At 42.5% G+C, this 20,251-nt stretch overlaps 1 protein-coding gene across 1 annotated transcript; it reads right to left on the bottom strand.

The window, feature by feature from the left end:
• Positions 1–980: 980 nt before the first annotated feature.
• Positions 981–17,590, bottom strand: alox5a (arachidonate 5-lipoxygenase a). The gene is made up of 14 exons (XM_036546734.1): positions 17,412–17,590; positions 14,584–14,782; positions 14,400–14,481; positions 13,833–13,955; positions 11,371–11,477; positions 9,559–9,731; positions 8,520–8,666; positions 7,733–7,936; positions 5,865–5,951; positions 5,035–5,213; positions 4,277–4,398; positions 3,328–3,428; positions 1,913–2,083; positions 981–1,508 (listed from the first exon to the last, which is right to left on the bottom strand). The coding sequence occupies exons 1-14, from the start codon at positions 17,559–17,561 to the stop codon at positions 1,329–1,331; spliced, it is 2,025 nt and encodes a 674-aa protein (XP_036402627.1). The 5' UTR covers positions 17,562–17,590; the 3' UTR covers positions 981–1,328.
• Positions 17,591–20,251: the final 2,661 nt, after the last annotated feature.

Here is a 20,251-nt window from a genome sequence, read left to right as displayed (position 1 = left end):
AGTATGCTGTGCGTTTCCCCTTTATTCAGCCCTATTTTGGAAACAGCAGCTGTGTATTAGGCTCATTTCACCACAGCAACTTCTACACTTGTGCAGGGGTGCTGAGGTGTGATGCATGCAGCGCTGCGACACACACAAGCTTGCAGCCAATGGCTGCTTTCCACACTGTGAGTCACACAGCGTGCTGCATAGGGAGCTCAGTGGAGAATGGCATCCTCCAAGCAACGCTGAGGCACCTGGTGAATAGCAGGGTGTCTGAGAGGGGTGAGATGGAGGGGACCTTGGCTGATCTACCCACCTCTATCCCTGGGGGAACAAAGCCAACTGGTACCTCCACCGTTGGCTCGGTGACGACACGAGTGGGATGGAACCCCGGTCAGAGACCGCAGCTTTTGCGCAAGCTTACTACTTACAAGTACATCACAGCAGTCACTCAAGGGGAATGATTATACGATGATAAAGCATTTTAATATTAATAGTAGTCATTAGAGGAATGATTCTAATCACTAATATCATCCCTTATAATATGAACACATTTATGAAAAGGTGAACCTGTGATATGATGTGCTTAGCACTGGGAAAACTGCTACAGGCCTTACAACAATACAATGTGGCCCATGAACAGGAAGAATGCCGTTCCAGGAAGGTAATGGCTTGTATGGTCAGTGGTTAGTGTGTGAGACAGTGCATGAGAAAATTAAAATGGAAAAAGAGAGGCTGCTGGCTTTTTTCATGCTGCAATCTTAAAGATTAAACTGAGGTAATTTTCTGGTTGTGGCACCTTAAAGTGCTGTATAAACCATAAATCAAACCAGCTAACATTAGTCACCTCAGTGTTTCCATTTGCCAGTTAGATTTACATTTACATTTTTTGTATAGCAAAGAAAATGTATGGTGTAACGCAAAGAAATAGTCCATTTGAGATGTGTATATTGTTTTAATTGAGAAATTCAAAATATTTTAAAATCCTTCAGCGCTGAGTGATGAGAGCTTCCTAACCTCTGTACACACATAGTAACCAGACAGCAAAGCTATTTTATAGATTACCACCACATACCTAAAAAGCAAGAGATGTAATTAAATAACACACATCGACACAATTAAAATAGGGAAAGGATTGAAAACAAATGAAAATAACTGCAAACGGGACACAGATTAAGTAACAGGTGCTGTACAGTTTTTTGAGGAACAACTCAGTGACTAGTGAACAACTAGCTTCCTCGAAGTTTCATTTGAACTGATTTTCAGAGATGCAGATTTTTGTGATGAATTGCATTTAATAAACCACAAATTGACTGCTTGTGACCATTCGGGACTGCAAGCCTCTGCTACACGGCCACGCTGTTAGGGATTCGGTCGGGGGACAGGTAATAGTAGGGCAGCTTCTTGCCCTCATTGCGGTCTTTGATGACACGGGACACCTCTGCCAGTTTCTTGCGAAACTTCTCCATGGCCTCCTTTACCGGCTTCTCGATGAAGTGCTCATCCGGGTACATGCCCAGAAACAGCTGCAGGAAAGGCACAGACATAACTCTTCCTGGCTAAGGTCAGCATTAGTGAATCATTAGTTTGCAAGTCTCTGTATGAGAGAGCACTAGTTGTGGTATCAGTGAACTTTCCCTTAGAGGGGTTTCATATTTCCCACAAACTGACAGGACCTTCATAAGCCCCTGAAGTCCTATCGGTGAGTGTTTCTCAGTTTTTTCTGGTGTGACCATGTCTTTAAACATTAAAATTACTGTTTGCAGTTGTTTTTACAAAGGTTCATCTGTCCATCCATCCAAAGCAGCTGTTCAGGGGTCCCAGGCCAGAATGGACCATTGAGGGGCTAATCCAGCTCAAATGGGTGACTGTTAGTACGACCAGCAGAAACCTCTGGGAAGACAATGCCAGCATCCCTGAGGGAGCATACCTCATTCTCCTGGAACTGACTGAGGGCCCAGACTGCACCCAGGTGCCAGCAGGACCGGCCGCGGTCAGGCAGGCTCTCAATGATGTACTGCACCGTTACGGAACCCTTCTCTGTGGGTGGTGGCTTCCGCATGGTGGGCGGGGAGTTGGGGATCCATGAGCACCAATCATACTGCAGCACACATGGACAAGGCTCAGAGACCCCTCCTACAAGTTGCTGAACAGCACACCAGATGAGAGCCTACCTGCACCTGACAGACTATGTGTGCGGCCATATGCAAGATCACTACAAATCCAGAGGTGATCCCAGTCCACCCACATTCTTAGTCACATGACTGGATCAGTTATCATACGAGGCTTGTTGCCTTGCCCTGGAGGTATGTTGCATTTGACCAAATGCACACAGACACCTGCATTTATTAAGCATAAAAAACCTGATGCAATTACAGTATCTGATGAAGAGCTCAGATGGCAAGAAAACCGGAATGAATAGCTCAGATGGCAAGAAAACCAGAATCGACTCCAATGCTCCAGGCCCAAGGTTGCTTATCCCCATCCGAAACAGGCCTCAAAGATGTGCCCACAAAGCATGTTTTGTAACATACTACCAGTGTAAAACTCTACTTGCATAGAACTCTCCAATCAGATGCAAATGCTGACAAGCATCTTTTTTTACCTGTGTTAATGCATTCATGTTTAACATTTTGAGAATGAAATGGTCACTTACACACAACATATAGATGTGAAATAAATAAACATCGGAACAGCAAGAGAAATAAATTAAAACATAAAATATATAATAGATTATAAAGTTGATATAGGAAGGCTGCCAATTAGATTTAAGTTATTAATGATCATTGATGGGTAGCTTATTGCCCTCCATGCGTCTAGACACGGAAGTGCCAGATATTAATCTCTTTTTTTGTTGTTTATTAATCAGCATCAGTATGCACCTCCTGACTCAGGATTTTCCGTAATGCGGTAAATTCATGCGAGCGCTGGAGGCGTGAAGATGGCGGGCTGCTACCAGACAGATCCGACGCACAGCCGCCACAAAGAACCACGCAGAGATAAAGATCTGTGGTGATGCAAGAGGAGTATATACGATATCTGATCTTAAATCTTTCTCAGTTCATTTTTTAAAAACTGAAACATCTATATCTCACGGTCATGACTCTGCTGTTAATGATGTTAAAGGTTTAAATCTAGAGTTTTACTGACAGACGTGACATTCATTTTCTGCCTGAGCATCCTCTGGTACTGGAAACTATGGTACATATGCATGGTTACTGCATATGTACTAATATGGTTACTGTGAGTAGAAGCAAATAGTAAAGAGTGGGCAAAAAGAGCTATATTCCATGAAGTAATATTGTTTTAGGAGATTTAGTGTTACAGGGGGGTGGGCGGGCTTACCTGACCAAAATTGACAGCTGCATGCTGTGCCGAGGCGGTGAAAATCACGATCGTCAGGTACTCAATCAGCTGCTCGCGTGTCTTCAGCGACTTGGGAAATTCTATGGATTGGACACATGCCAAACACCAATCACAGAGAGTGTTATGGCGAAAGAATGACCTCAGTCTTTGAGAATAATGTAGAGGAATTGTTAGACTTTTTTACCCCTCTTTTTTACAATCTTTTCAAAAGGTTTGTAATCCAAAAGACTTCAAATGTTTTGTTTCTGAGAGCAAGATAGATTCATCCTATCGTAACACTAAGAGATAGACATTACCCACAGTTATTTTGCTGAGCAGCACACAAGAAGTTTGGTGTCGCCAGACTTGTTTACTGTGGTCTCGACCTCATGGCTCCATACAACCTCTAGCGTGCATATCAACCACATTAATATTTTTCAACAGCTCTTCAAGTTAACATTTCACTTACTGCCTTTCTCAGCTGACAAATACATCTGATTGGCACTTGAATTATATGGGAGTTTTCTGGGGAAAATGCTGTTATTTGAAGTTGTCATGTATTTGAAAATGAACCCTATGGAAAGTATATTTATTTGTTTCAAGCATTCTAGGCAATAACCTCAGAAGACCGATTTATAAATAAATTGTACCTCTGATGGAACACTTCCCCATGTTCTTATTTTCTCTTAGAATTGCACAGTTAACAGCGGAACCTATGCTTTTCTTGCCACAATGTGGACTTTCCTACAAAGGAAGTATTCAATGTTTGGAGGAAAAGGAAAGAGAGGGTCATCACACATGAGCTATTTATAGTCATTTGACATCCTTTTCCCCTTTCTCTGCTTGCAATAGCGACCGCCTCCTCGAAATTTCATGAGAGTTGCTAGTCTGCTGTGAATGTCTGAAATGGTGTTACTGATTTTGTGGGTGGGTGGCTGTGTTTGCTCACGACAGTGATCCAGATCCTGCATTCCGAAGCTGCAGACATCTTTGACGAAGGCCTGGATCTCCACGTCCTTCTGCACAGCCTCATCGTTCTTGTAGTAGATGTTCACAACGTCTTCCACAAAACTGGGAGGGTTCAGAAAGACATAGTCATTGTCAGTGCATTTTTGTGTACCATGGTAATATAATTTGGTAACAACTATGGTAACACAACACATTATTTTGAACACCCATCATGAGTAGCACAAATAGGGTACTGCTTGCACATCATTCCTTTTTCACAAAATGCAAACACTAACTCCTGTTTAATTTTGATAATAAAAAATAAAAAAAAAACTGAAATTTTAAATAATGGATTTTATTCCAAACTTGTTAAAATAACGCATAAGACATTGTTAATAATATACATTGGTATAATATACATTATAATGAGGATTGTAAGGATTGTATTGTATTGCGGATGTAACATTATCGCACACATGCCCGATGAGCACCACTGTTCATAAGAATTGCACGGACACATTTATAAACACCTGGACAAAACATCCGGGGATTGTCATTTCTCAACTTGTTCAAATGCTATCTTGAATTATTTAATTAGTCCAGTAATCTGCATTGGTTATGAATCTAAGGTTCCTACCTATCCTACCCTTGAGCAAGCTCAGGTCCCTCTGTTTTGAGTTCAGGAATTAATCCAATGTATGAATATTAATCCAATGTATGTCTATAACACCCCCCCCCCCCCCACCCCAAAAGAATTACCTTTTGGTGACCTCCCACACCCTCATCCCATCATCTCTGTAGTAGTAGTAAGGCATGTCCTCCTTGCTGTCCATCCCTCTGGCCTTTATGGCTTCAGGGAAGCACAGTGACTGGTACGTGAACGTCTTCATGGCTTTTTGCACCAGCTCAACGTGACCGCCTCCACCGGTACCATTAGCCTGTGATCCATCACATGATGCATTTATGAACCGCACATATGATGGTGCTGATCTTCACATCCAATCCTGACAAGTGCACCCTGGGGTTTGGGTATTTAACTAAAGTTTAACTGACTTTTATGGGCTGTTCGCAATGTTTCTACAGTTAAGTATGGTAATATTGGTTAAAACCAAAAATCACAAAAATACAATAACAATAATTGACTACTCTGGGGTGACAGTTTACCTTGATATTTACTGTGAAAACAGCAAGGTGAATGTACAACCCAGTCTATGAAATGTCTAGTTATAGTGCAGCCAAGGCTAACACTTACACTATGTGACCCTAAATGTAAAAATAGGAGACCCAATAACGAGGGGTGGATATCATAAAGCATTTAAAGGGGCAACAGTGTGGTATTCTGTTAAAAAGCAGTGCTCATAACTGAAAGGTTGCTAGTTTGATTCCCCACTGGGGCACTGCTGTTGTACCCTTGGGCAAGGTACTTAACCCAGTTTTGCTTCAGTAAATATCCAGCTATATAGATGGATAAAATTGTAACTGTAATTGTATGTACGTCACTCTGGGTAAGAGCCTCTACTAAATGACAATAATGTAAAGTAAAGGGAGGGATTTACATTAAACACCACCCCCTTGCTGTCAGAGCCCACCTTGTCAAAGAGGCCACACTCACAGATGAGCTGCTCCCGGGCTTTGGTGTTGATGGCAATGGTGAATCGGATGTGGGGAAGGATCAGCTGGGAGACAAGGTAGAGGGACATGCAGTCACAGAGCATGAGGGCAACAGGAGAAAAATAGATCACTCTGCCATCCTGTCAGGCATTGGCACTCAAGCGGCATATTGGCAATTAGGAACTGAACGGAACGCAATCAATCTGATAATCTCTGAGGGTCTGGGGGATAGTATCATCTGCAATCAATTTGAGAGAAAGAGAGGAATTTCTCAGTTATAAAAACAAGCTCAGCAATGTCCAATGCACAGTACAAAAAACAAACAAAAAAAAGGTTACTCTTGTGTGTCATGTAACTCATGACACACAAGATGGAAAAAACTTTTATTTTTTATATTTCAGAATGAAATATAAAAAATCAGAATGAATCCAAGTTACAAAAAGCAGAATGGGCTACAGCAGCTCACCCAAACTGAATGTGCACTATTTTAAAGCAGTGCTATAAAATATTTGCTACTGTATACCCTTTCATGTGACTTGGCTCTACATTTTCTAATCCTGTGGACCTGTTTAAGACAGAGTCGGCTTTTTTGTCACATTAAAGCACTAAATGGCCAGCAGTATTCGAGAAAAACAATTCTGATTCAGCTGCACTGTCGTGTTGAAGGTGGCTTAAACAATTCCCAGTGTTACTCGTTGTTTGTTGTTGCATCAGCAATGCAAATATTTCTAATGTAATCTTTCCTACAGTTATACAATATGTACTAAGCATGGTTAATGGTAAGAATAGTAGTACAGGTGCTACCAGTATTAATTTTTGTAATTAATGTAAGTCCCAATAATCAGAGTTAGAAGATAACATATATAATATATTCAGACACATATAATTATTTGGATAATTGTTATCATGAAGGCATCAGCTATGGTCCTTGAGTCCCAGAGGTTTTTGACTTCATGACATTGATGGTGTTTGATTGGATGGTTGCTCCTACTGAGAGCGCATGATGGATATCTGTGTCTGGTTGACCATGAAGTGTTGTGGGTAGATTGGTTGAAGTCACCACCAAAACAGCAAGGACGCCTTCTGGAGTCAGTGTCTGCAAGCTGGCTTACTCAAGGTAATGTTCATGTGGAGCAGTGGTATGCTCAAAGGTGTGCTCGTAGGCATTTTTATGCCCATGAGAGCTGAAATAGGCTACCAGGCTGAAATTGCCCTATGATATGTAACGGCTAACAAACATCTATTTTTGCTTATGTTAATGTGTTAAATTTTAACAATTTGTAAATGAAATGGTTGCATGCACACAGCATATGCAGGAATTAAATTGAACTCTTCGGTTTGGGTCATGCTTGTTGTTGTTGCTTACTGCCCACCATGCTCCAGTGAGACAGCACTCCATGTCCACAGATAAATTACAATACGGACCACTGTTTTGGAGCGCTTTCCACGTGTGGCTCACTGTATTATTATAGTTTAATGGTACTTTGATGTTGATGTAACAGGCAGGAAGATTAAGATGCAGAAGACAGAGAGCATTACAAGAAGAGCACCTGCTGTGATGCCTTTTCAACTGTATTGACATTGTATGTTTAAATGAGGTTAGATAGCACACAAGTCAATGTCAGTAAGGGCTCCAACCTCTGTGTCATTTTGGATGTGTCAGTAGGAAAGCCCCTGAAAGGTCTTAGATTTCACCACTGCAGAAGGGTATAGGCAGTATCTCACCAACTCAAGAGTCTATCATGATAGCATACCTACCAGAACAGTACTATCAAGACCATGGGAAGATTAGTTTTTGGTTTTCGACTATATCTGTCTTTCTAAGACATAGCATAGAGCAGGTTACCTTGAACACAGGGTGCACAGCTGGGAGCTGGCGGAACATGGCGATCCCAAAAATCTCAGAGATCAGGTGCGTACGAAGGAGGTGAGTGACTGTTTGGTGGACGTGGAAATCCGATGACCGCACCCAGATCTTCGCCAGCAGCCAGTCATATGTTTCGTCACTTGGGAGGAAAATCGGACTGTCTTCCCCTGGAGTCTGTCTCAGCTATGAAAAACGGAGGCCAGTCTGTAAGTCAACAGCTGCCTCGGCAAATCCCAAGATCAAGTATGAGTTTGATAATGGTTTTGATAATAACATCATATTCAGAAAATATGAGGATAAATAGTTAATGAGTGCTTTCATAATACAAATCCTAAGCATTAATAGCGATCTTGAGCTTGATTATGGTCTATGATCAAAATTGACCTCCTGGCCTCCACACTGTCTTCAACGCCTGGAAAACAGCATAGAAGGCAGTTATGGGAAATAGATGAAACATTATTACATGCTATATGTTGGCAGTGCAGGGTTGTAAAATCCAGCATGCTCTTCTAGACAGCTCTCAAAACCATTCTTAATCAAGTGCTTGTATAAATGTGGAGTATAAACATATTGACACCTCTGTCCTTCAAGACATAAGTCTGACCAATCCTTACCACCTAAAATTAGAATGCAGAGTGACTCTGTGTTGAAGGTCACCTTTGGTAGTTCTACAAGTAAAATGAAACCCAAGGAAAGTGTTTGCTTGGATGAAGCAGGCATTTATAATCCTGCTACCGATCTTCACATGCTGTTGTGATGGCAATACCTGAATGGCAATTGGAAGGACTTTATTCTGGATGTTCTTGTAGAGCAGACAAATGGGAGCAGCCAGATACTGCAAGGTGCATGGGTCTGTGCTGTTGGGGGTGATGCTCTCCATGATCTCATAGTCTGCAATGTAAATGTTTCCTGCCTGCAAAGCAAAACAAGGCAATGGGAATATGTTCTGTCTGTCACAAGGAAACTATTTCTCCCATAGTGGTACAGTCACTTTCTGCCCTTCTGTGAACGCCTGATTGTTAATAATGCACTGTGAGCTGCAAAGAAAGATGGTATCCTGCTACAATAAATGAGTTAAACAGTCACTGTTCAGGGGGTGACTAGGTCGAAGTGGAGGAATGGTTAGTGACTGAATGATAGAGAGACCATTTCTGGAGTTAGTCTTTGCCATCTGCCACAATGTAAACAGATGAGTTTTTTGGTGTTTGTTTCATTTTCAATAGTTAGCATATTCTATATCTTCCATGTCTGAAAGCCCAGGGAAATTTTGAGAGAGAAGTATTTTGTGTGGCTAAATGTAATTTCTGCCTTCAGATTAAGGTGGTCATAGATCAGTACAGTATGAATTTCCATACAATCAAAGGGTGAAGGTTGCATGTGTGTGGATATAGCTGTACTTTTATTTGGCTTGGAGTCTGATGAAGGGATTGCACCTGCCCACTGGCTGAGGTTGTTGTCCCCCAGTGTGGAGATCATAAACAGAAAAAAGAAAGAGGGGGTGGGGTGGAGCAGGGATGCCATGAACAGCAGACAGGGAAAGGAAGTGGTGTGTGGTATTTTTATATTAGTGGATGGGACTGGTTTGTCTCAGTTTGGTTGCTTGCATAGGGATTATGTAAAAATTCTCCTCCTTCAATCCTCGTCATTTAGCAGACGCTCTTATCCAGAGAGACTTAGAAAAGTGTAAGTGCAAAGTGAATCTGATAAAGTGGTGGGAAAAGCTGTCACACATCTTGAGGCTTTTCTCAGGTGACACCGTCACGGGTGACACTTCTTTGAGAGGCGATACGAGGCTTGCGACTCACCTTGATTTCCTCTTCAAGGGTGAGGTCCCTCTCCAGGCTTGACTCTACCATCTGGTGGGTAATGGGAAACTTTTTCGGCAGCTCGTGGCACTTCTGGATTATGACTGGGTTACAGCCGTTCAGAAACTGATACCCAAACATGAAGTCCTCTCGCCAGTGCTGCATCACGTACTCTGCAAAACGGACACGCCTTGCCCTGAACATTGTGCCCTCTTCCTTCCTGTAGGTTATCTTTGTCCTCTAACCAATGAGATTATCTTTTTATCTTCATATTCATACAGTATGCATGTACAGTACAATGTAACTGTATGACCACCAGATATAACATGGGGTTAAACAAAAGAGAAGCAAGTTTTCCACATGTCATGGAAATGAAAATAGCAATCATTCGTCTGAGGAGCACAAAGACAGCAAACACTTCTGGCTTCAAATTGCCTCAGCAATATGCATAATCTCACCCTGTTTAGTGCATGTAAATATTTCTATAAAAAATTTTCAATTTAATAATAATCCTCTCAATCTCCTCCTCAGTAAACCCTCAGAATATGAGTCAAAGTCCACGTATTGAAGTGATAAGAACTCATGCAACTCACAACCTCAGGATTCTGTTGAAGAATTTAATCATTACTGGAGAGTGCTGCTCAGCTGACCACTGTCTGTTATACGTACATATTTTTTCATGGTCACCAAAAGACAAAGCCATTTAGCAGGTTGTTGTTCATCAGTTTCATTTTGAGTGGTGTGAAAAATAATCTGACCTCGCATATAAAAAACTGATCTATGGGCAGGGTTGAGGAGTAACGGAATACATGTAACAGCCTTATGTATTTAAAATACAAAATGAGAGTAACTGTATTTCGTTACAGTGGTGGGTGGTGGGTGTCTCTAGAACTCCAGTTCTGGGGAAAGTCCCACAGGTTTTACAATTACAGAACCTTTTAGTTAGCACCTTTTTGCACCTAGAACAGCAGATGAGTAGACTTCCGGTAAAAAATAATTTCTCGAATAAGACAACTGGCTGTAAAAAGAGTGTGAAACCCTAGTCACCATTAGATTCAAATAACTCCCTCTGCTTGATTTAGAATCTTGTTTTATAGTGATCTAAATAGTATTTCATTTGATATATGGTGTGATGTTATTGTGATGTCCACATACAAGGAATTAAATGGCTAGAGTGTAGCAAAGGGCAAGTGCAGTCACCCCACCTGGCCTCGAACCTGGGTCTATAGGATGCCAAACCTGCAGCTTGACCGTAACGCCAAAGAGCCAGGCTCGTTGGTATGGCATTCAGGGCGCATACTCAACCGTAGTGACAGCACTCTGTCACACTGCCCTCCCCTTCGGGAAGCGCGCCCATGTGCTTCACGTACCAAGGCATCCCTTGCACATTCGCCCATCCCAGGGTGCCCCACTCACTGGTGCTTCACCCATCTCTGGGGTCCCTTACACAGGGGTCAACCTAACCTGGGGGTCCCTCATACAGCTCACACACTGGGCACTCCTCCGATGGCCTCGCGGCAAGCCATCCCACTCTGACACCATATGTAGCGAAGGGCGAGAGCAGTCACCCCATCCGGCCTCGAACCCGGGTCTATAGTGCCAAACCTGCAGCTTGACCACAATGCCAAAGAGCCAGGCTTGTTAGTATGGCAGTAAGAGCGCATACTCAACCGTAGTGACAGCACTGTCACATAGAGTTACAGAATCAGCTTCTAACAGCAACAGATCAAAGACCAGTAGGAGATCTTATCTCCTGGGTACTGTGTAGACAGTCCCTGTGTGAACGGGTTTTGAAGAGGAGATTGTCCCAACCTGAGATCGTGTTGCTGATCCTCACAAATATCCGTTCAAAATCTGCGAAGTCATTCCATGAGGACTGGAACATGTGCATGAATCGGTTCACATAGAGGTTCTCAATCCTGCCAGGGGAGAGAAGCATGGTGCATGTTACTGTGGAAATAATTTAAATTTTACTTAAATAATTTGAAGTCCACTTTATATCAAGTGGCACTAAGATCTGCATATTTAAACTGTGCCTCTTTGCATATAGCATAACTGCTGTGTACATTCACATACACTATATGGCCAAAAGTATGTGGACACCCCTCCTGATTATTGAGTTCAGGTGTTTCAGCCACACGATTGTTAACAGGTGCATAAAATCAAGCACATAGCCATGCAATCTCCATAGACAAACCTTGGAAGTATAATGGGTCGTACTAGAGAGCTCAGTGACTTTGAAAAGGGCACTGTCATAGGATACCATCTTTGCCACAAGTCAGTTTGTGAAATTTCTGACCTGCTAAATCTGCCCCGGTCAACGGTAAGTGCTATTCTTGTCAAGTGACAGCGTCTAGGAACAACAACAGCTCAGCCACGAAGCGGTAGACCACACGAACTTACAGAGTGGGGCCGCCGACTGCTGAAGCATGTAGCACATAAAAACCGCCTATTCTCTGTTGAATCACTCAATACAGAGTTCCAAACTGTCCCTGGCTGCAACATCAGCACAAGAACTGTGCGTCAGGAGCTTCATGAAATGGGTTTCTGTGGCCGAGCAGCTGCACACAAGCCCAACATCACTATGCGCAATGCCATGGGCTGGGGTGGTGCAAAGTACGCCGCCACTGGACTCTGGAGCAGTGGAAATGCGTTCTCTGGAGTGATGAATCACACTTGACTATCTGGCAGTCTGATGGACGAATTTGGGTTTGGCGGATGCTAGGAGAGCGCTACCTACTGGTATGCACAGTGCCTACTGTAAAGTTTGGTAGAGGAGGGATAATAGTCTGGGGCTGTGTTTCACGATTTCAGCTAGGCCCCTTAGTTCCAGTTCCATTAATGCTACAACATACAAAGACATTTTAGACAATTGTATGCTTCCAATTTTGTGGCAACAGTTTGGGGAAGGCCCTTTCCTGTTCCAGCCTGACTGTGCCCCTGTGCACAAACCAACGTCCATAAAGACATGGTTTGACGAGTTTTATGTGGAGGAACTCCAATGGCCTGCACAGAGCCCTGACCCCATTGAACACCTTTGGGATGAATTAGAACACCGATTGCGAGCCAGTCCAACATCAGTGCCTAACCTCACAAATGCTCTTTTGGCTGAATGGGCACAAATTCCCACAGACACACTCCAAAATCAACTCCATATTAATGCCCATGGTTCTGGAATGGGATGTCCAATAAGCTCATATAGGTGTGATGGTCAGGTGTCCACATACTTTTGGCCATATAGTGTAGTTACATGTAGCGTGTGTATGTACAAAGTAGTTATTATCAAGGTATGTGGTAGTAACTATGTAGGTATGGTAAGTACGCTCTAAATGCAGTTATTAGGGCTATTTAATGTATGGAGACCAGGCTAACTCCATTTTTGAAGGAAAAGTGATCACTTTCTCAGTTTTCATGTGACCATTCATTACACTGGCAATGATGGATGAGAATGAATATATTATTTTCTGCTCAAATGCTTTTTTAATGGATGATTGTGGTGTAGATCAAACTATTCCCGTGCCACATGCTTTTTTGAGACAGTACAGACTAGCAGATCTCATAGCAATGCAAATAAAATAGTGGTTAATCATGTCTGTGACATCTCTTGGTATAAATAAACACCCCCACCCTTTGAGCTAACCACAGAACGTTGTGTAGTTCCTCTTCAGTTCTCTCATTTTGGTTTACATAAAATGTTATTTGCCACTTCTAAAATATTTCTGTGTAAGCTACATTCTACAAAGGAGATTGATCATTTTGGTGATCTCACAAGGACAGTGCCATGTTATAGGTGTTGCGTGTCGTATGATTATAAGCTGGGATGGACTTACACAGGCAAAATGCAAATGTCTATTTGTTATTGTTTTACATGGTGACTTCCCTGTCGTGTGATGGTCTTAAGACAGTAAATAGACCCTGCCAGTCTCTTTCTGCTTTTTTGTTGCGTTGTTCTAGTGAAGGGTTTAATACTAGCGTTTCAGACAACAATGGCAAAGCATTTATTTGCCTTTTCCTGGGAAGGACAAAACTGAAAATCAACATCCATGTATTTATGATCTGATGTGCTTACTTACAAGCAGTGCAGTTGCACTTAAACACATAAAGTGATAGAATTAATGAGTCAGCTGTGGACAAATTGCACTGGAGTACATAAACTGATGGAGCTGAGAAGGGAACTGTGGATGAATTGCACTTAAGTGCATACATTGATGGCACTGAGCAGGTAACTGGACAGCACAGCCATTGAGGTGTAATGGTTGCGCTTCCACACTCACGCTTTGGTGTAGTTGAGGACAAAGTCCATTCCCTTCTCACTGTCAAACTGGATGTCTCTGGGGAGCTCCTTGTGGGCGTTGGCATCGATGCTCATGGGGAACCCTGGGTGCCATTCCCTCCACCTTCAGAGAGAGGGAGAGGAAGCATGATGCAGCCATCTCGCCATCAAACCGCACAGACATACAAGGACCACGAACTCATGCCTTAGCACACAGCCTTAACTCTTACTGTTAACATTAATTAGTGTTTTCATTTGTGCTGTGTATTTGTACTTCCTTTTTTCAAGAAAGTACTGCCGTAAATTCACCCATCTCAGCATCAAACATCGCTTCGAAGATGAGGGCACATGCTCACAGAGGTGTTAGTGGTGTTTGCAAGTAAGCTAGAAGATTATGAAAGAGAACAGATTAATATTTGAGGCTCTTGGTGCTTTGTTTCCATGGCAACATTGAGCAATGAAACATACAGGCTCCTGTTGGCCAGGCCTAGAGAACTCACTTTTCACCTTCCTCCTGGAACATCGCTGGAGCTGTGTGGACGTGCACAGGGGCGTGTGTCAGTCCTACCTGTATACCTTCTGTCTGGTTTCCAGCTCCTTCCGACGGTGCTGCTTTGCAACCCTGGTCTTGTCGTCCTGCGGCAGCCTCGCTAAAGGGAAGAAAAGCGAAATCTCTACATGAGTGCACTCAGGTTGCCCGCAGTGACATGGGGACAGAAGGGCAGCAGCGGTGGTGTGGGGGCTCCACTCACCGCGGCCGTCCCGGAGCACAATCTCCTTGTCATCAGTCACCCATCTGAAGCAGGGAAACTCGATGTACTCGCCGGATGGGGTCTTCACCGTGATGTACCTGCAGTACCAGTCATCCTGCACCCAGTATTTCCGCTTCTCAATCTTAACCAGCTCGATATCGCCAAGGTTCTCTGCCACGTTCACGTCATAGGAGTCCACCTGCCGTCAGACCAAGGTGGAAAACATTGAAAAAAGGCTGAGGTTGGGGTCATGTTTACAGCCACTGTTGTGGCACACAATCCGTCAATAGGAGGAGCGAAATTCATTTATTGCATCACAATGGCTCACGTCTTGTCTGTTCCAGCACATTTTTTTGCTGAATTTGCTGATGGCATGAACTTAACCCCAAGGTCGAGAGTTCAGTGAGCCTTAGTCATTGCAGTGACAATCTTGTGATGCACGATTATCTTCAGTAAGGTGAGGAGGATGTGCCTGAGCTTTCCCACGAGCTTGCCACTGTGCTGTTAAATGGTACAGACACCTTTACAAAGCAGTGTGCAGCTCCTCCCCAGGCAAGGCACACAGCATTTATATTGTGTGTAGATATTTGCTGTAATCTGAGATGCTTTACATCCCCTCCGAGTCCTTCCTCTTCCAAGATATCTCCCTCAGACTGTACAAGCTTTTTCCACCAATAGCACTGCTATTGTCAAAAGCCTTGGGGAAATACTTGATAACTACCAATTTCATAATCCAATTTGCATGGGTTGTATGGACAGAACTGCAAACAAAATTCTAGCATCTCCTGCCAAAAAAAACAGCATTTCTTATGCGGAAGACTAAAAAAGTTCATATTGAGGAAGGAACCTGTCACCAGCAGCTTGCTGGTAAAAAAGAAAAAAAAAACTGTTACTGTTCACTGTTTTCTTACCTCAAAAACAAAACATACATGCAACTAGCAGGATCTGGCACAAACACATTCTTAATAAGGTCAGTAGCATCCTGTTTGTACAACTTTTCATGTATATTAGATGTATTTTGTACTTGCACCTTGTAAGTTGCTCTGGATAAGCATGTCTGCTAATTGACAATGGTGGTAACGACTGCATTTTAAAATGACCACTTTTCATCAGAGGATGGACCGATCAGTTTGATGAGCATTCACTCTAAAATGATAATGTGGCATTCAGTTTCAAAATTGTGGAAAAATAAGAAAAAGGGAGGTGGCTTTGTTAACGAGCACCCAGTACCACACATCCTCTGGTCAGTACAGATGACAGCTACCCACAGACCTTGGCACTGTATCACTGTGGTTGTGAATGATTGTCTCATTGCTACCTCACCTCTTTCATCATGCCCACCATGCAGTGTTTCCTCAGTTCTTCTTCTTACAGACTGCGTGGTGCTAACGCCAGTTTCCTCTTTTTTCTTAAACAAAATGTGTGCTCCCCAGCCCCGCTTTGCACTGGTTTATTTGCATGTCCTTCTCAGGGAAGCCATTTTTTGACTCCTTCCTAACCCCTCTGCGATGGGGAATTATTTGTGACTGCGATGCATCTGGATTCTGGGAGAAACGTTTCGGGCATTCATTTCCATATTTGTTGTCTTTGAGTAACAAACTCCTGAGGCATGCAGGTTTCTTATTTCAAAACTATTGTTAAAGTTTTTATGTTTGCAGTCAACCTGTAACGAGCTGTAAGTTTTTTTACAAGGAATTTTTTATTGAGGTAGAGCAGGTTGGATCTAGAATAGTACTTATTTACAAAACGTTTCCACATAGCTTTTGTGTACTGTACAAAGCCAACAACCATAAAAAAGAGTGATTACATCCTGCTAAAAACCTGACTAGCGTTACTGTTATTGTTTGAAAATGACAGGAATTCCAAGTCAGATTCAGCTAGAAATGTATGTCCATTTTATAAAATCCCCTGTCATGAGCAAGACTGGGTAGGACATGGGGTTGATGAAGCACACTGGATTGAGCAACAATGTTTCAACAGATAGTTGATGTGAACTAATTATTGGTGCTTGGAATTTGCATACGTAGGTCTTTAAAAGTCATATGTGCACTTCAACTGAACATTCCATAAGCCAGCAGCTGCTAGTTGGGCAGCTGGTGTATACACTTCATAAATGACTTCATGGGGTGGCAGTGTAGCATAGTGGTTAAAGAGCAGGGCTCATGACCGAAAGGTTCCCTACTAGGGTACTGCTGCTGTACCCTTGGACAAGGTACTTAACCCTGAATTGTCTCAGTAAAATATCCAGCTGTATAAATGGATAATATTGTAAGTTGCTCTGGATAAGAGTGTCTACTAAATGCCAATAATATAATGTAATAAACCACATGGATATTCAGTCAATTCAAAACTGACCACCACATAACAGGATAAGTTGACAGGCATAAACCTGCTGCTCATTCATTCTGTCTGTCACTGATTAAACCTTTTAAAGGCAATGTCCGATGCAGAATCAAAGGTAATTGATCTGTCCTCATCTAACATTGCCACAACTAATGTCTCTGAGCTACACAATCCTGTCCATGACCAGCAAGTTGAATATTGCTGCCAGTAACATGGAGTATTCCAGTAGCCATCTGATTTGTAAACATGCTGTCTTAATACAAGTCCAGAATTTGCATGTCTGCATAATGCTGCACTTTTCATAGCTTTCCTGTTTTTAGTATATGGTTGTATACTAAGGTAGTGCCATAGGTAGTATGTGGTTACTGCATGTATACATTGAGTATATGAATATCTACATGCAGGTATGACAGTGAAATCTGAAAGCTTTATGTGCTACTTTATGGTTGAGAGCAAGGGAAGATAAGGAAAAATTTGGTGCTTACCGCCCCCCTCTCGAAGTCGTTATAGAGCGGTTTATCCAGCAGAGTCCTCTCACTGCATCTCTCGGTGCCCACCAAGGTGAGGTAAATGTAGTCGTCTGTACCTGCAAACCACTGGCTACCAGTGGCCACGGTAACGGTGTAGCAAGGCATTGTGCTCACACAAAAGAGACCTACATGCAGTGCACGACCTCAGTAAGTTCTGTATCCACTGAGGCTCCAAGAAGTGATTTCCCTTTTCTTTGCAGACACCCCCCCTGTCTGTCTTTCTCTCTCTTGCTCGCTCTCTCTCTCTCTCTCTCTCTCTCTTTCTCTATGGTGTTCACATTTTTTACATTATGACCACAGCTATGCAAATGAGAAAACAAACTGTGAAAAGAAACACTGTCAAACTAGTGGCTATGTGTGCACAGTATGTCTGTCCATGCTGCACCCCAGCTGGCCCCTCAAGATGTTTGCCATTTCCACACAAGACAAGGAGACACACATCCAGGAAGGGAGTCATTGAACAGAGTGCCAAGACATGTCCCACAACACCTCAGTGGTTGGACAGACAATTAGCCAACTTAGCCAATTTAATAAAATCATCTTGAGGACAGCACTAGCTCTGAAAACTCAGAGGAGTGCAAAACAGTTTTAAAAGAATGATGGCAATAACCAAAAAGGGGAAGAGCAATATCTAAAATCATATATAAAAAGCAAGTATGGCTATATACAGCAAATGCACTCTGAGCGATAGATGGGAGGGCGGTACCCTGGTGTACATGTAGACCATGAGAAATACACATAAAGAACAAGGTAAAAGTACTTTGAAAAAATGTAAACACACATTGGTTTAGAGACATTCAGGCACATTAGTCACATTCAGCCACCAGTATTGTCTAATTGAGATTGTGATTCTGCAGTCAGTGCACATAGAACATCTCCAGTGTGGCATTAAACAGACACCCATACAGTAAGCAGACTTTCTGTTAATCATTTATTTATTATACAAAACTACAGATAGCACAATTCAAAACTACAGACAGCACAATTAATTCAGTGTTTCAAGTGTCTACGGTAAGCTGGCAGCCGTTTCCTTCCCCTCAGTGGTTGTGAATTACTTTCCATATTTTCACAATGGAAAGCTCGAGGATGCCGCTATCTCTAAAACCAATCGCAATGCAGAGCTAGACGACTGGGAGGAAATCACATTGTAGTTTCATTTTTAAACCGCTGGTAAGCCTGTGCTAATGATCTTGTCGATATGGAGTTATGATTTAGCAGTTCAGTTCTACGGTCTAATCGGATACTGCTGCGTATCAACTCAAAAACTCCTATGTGTTTACATTTGCATTTAGTTAGTGGACTTCAGCAACTTAAAAGGCAAGCGTACAGAAGTGCACCTAATAGCGTCCCATACACAGCAGTACGTACAAAACCGCCAATGTATCTGTAACTAACAGGGAAAAAGGTCTGCACCTCCCCAGTTGAGATCGGAACCCTTGTCGCACAACTAATCATAATGACCAATGTCAGTATCCATTCTGCTAAAGCAAATTTGCCCACACCGATGCAGATGAAGACACTAGCTAAAAGTCTTGGGGAGTGGCCTTATCACTGAAACCACTCTGCTATGTGTCAAACTGCCACACAGTGCTGTGGTAAGTAGTGACATCATGACTGCAGATGTGCAAACATGAATTCCAAAAACAAGTGCAATAATACTGTACAGTAATGCAAAAGAAAAAGAAATGGATTTAAATTGTTTTGAAGTCAGGGAACTGATATGCACTCTGGAGCAAGATCTGTACTCTTTCACCAGAGTACAAAGCACCTCACACAACTCATTACTCACAGAGATGAATGTGTCTAATGGGAAGTTCCCACTCACAGTTATGTCAGCAGAGCTCAGCTTTCGACACCCTGTCTCCCTCTGCCTCCTCGGTTGACCTGGCCATCCTAAAATAATGAGCTGCTCCTTATCTCTTATGTAGCCACTGAATAAACATGTACACATATAAACAACAGGAAACAGAAATGAACAAATGCTGAAAATACACACAGCTGTTAATTGTTACTCTCAGTATGAGCCATCATTACGTTCTCTCTGTTGCTCATTTGTGGGAAATGATCATTCCTGACAAGTAAACTTGGTTATTTCAGGTTCACAGGCGAAAACAGTTTGAAAATCTAAGCAGAAGTTAACATCTACAAAAACTAAATGGACCAATAGCCCACATTAACAAGAAAGTAAAATACTCACAGTACCAGTGCCATCGATACACAGAATAACAAAATACACACTGTAAGTGAGTTTTAAGAACTCACAAGTTTCTGACAAGTATTAATGTTTTCTCTTTGGCTGGTTGTTCCTCAGTGATCCAAGGGTGAACTGGAGGTTCACAGTGGACCCCTTATAGTGGGCCCCTTTTACCTTACCTTAAGCAGCCCTGCTTTAGGGTGTTGCTACACAATGGGGGTGCAGCACCTGCAGCTCTGAGTGAACAAGGCATGATCTGTCAATCACTGAACAATCATGGACAGATGAAAAAGCTGAGAGGATGGTTCTTGGTGGCGGGTAATAGCAAGTTGTGCCATTTCCCAAAAGCCATACACAGAGGCCATACGACAGAAAATGGGGTGTGTACCAGGAGGACCAGTTTTTATTTTCAAACACTGCAGTACAGAAATGGTGAATCTTATATAGGAAAAGCATACAGTAGTAAATTTACTCATATTGATTCTCATCCCCATTCTCATAATTATTCTGAAAAGTCTTACTGTTGGTGTGCAAAAATACTTAAATACTAAAAACACTGGCAGTTTGTGTTATGTTACTGGATGATATACCATATGAAGGT

The sequence above is a fragment of the Megalops cyprinoides genome, chromosome 15 (assembly GCF_013368585.1).
Source record: "Megalops cyprinoides isolate fMegCyp1 chromosome 15, fMegCyp1.pri, whole genome shotgun sequence".
NCBI lineage: Eukaryota > Metazoa > Chordata > Actinopteri > Elopiformes > Megalopidae > Megalops > Megalops cyprinoides.
This window is presented reverse-complemented; position numbering and strand designations above follow the sequence as displayed.

Coding starts and splice junctions, on each gene's coding strand:
- alox5a (XM_036546734.1), bottom strand. CDS start 17,561: ATGCCTTGCTACACCGTTACCGTGGCCACTGGTAGCCAGTGGTTTGCA. Junction 4,399..5,034: donor GTGTGGGAGGTCACCAAAAG/GTAATTCTTTTG, acceptor GAACCCTCCCAG/TTTTGTGGAAGACGTTGTGA. Junction 1,509..1,912: donor GTCAGTTCCAGGAGAATGAG/GTATGCTCCCTC, acceptor CCTTTCCTGCAG/CTGTTTCTGGGCATGTACCC.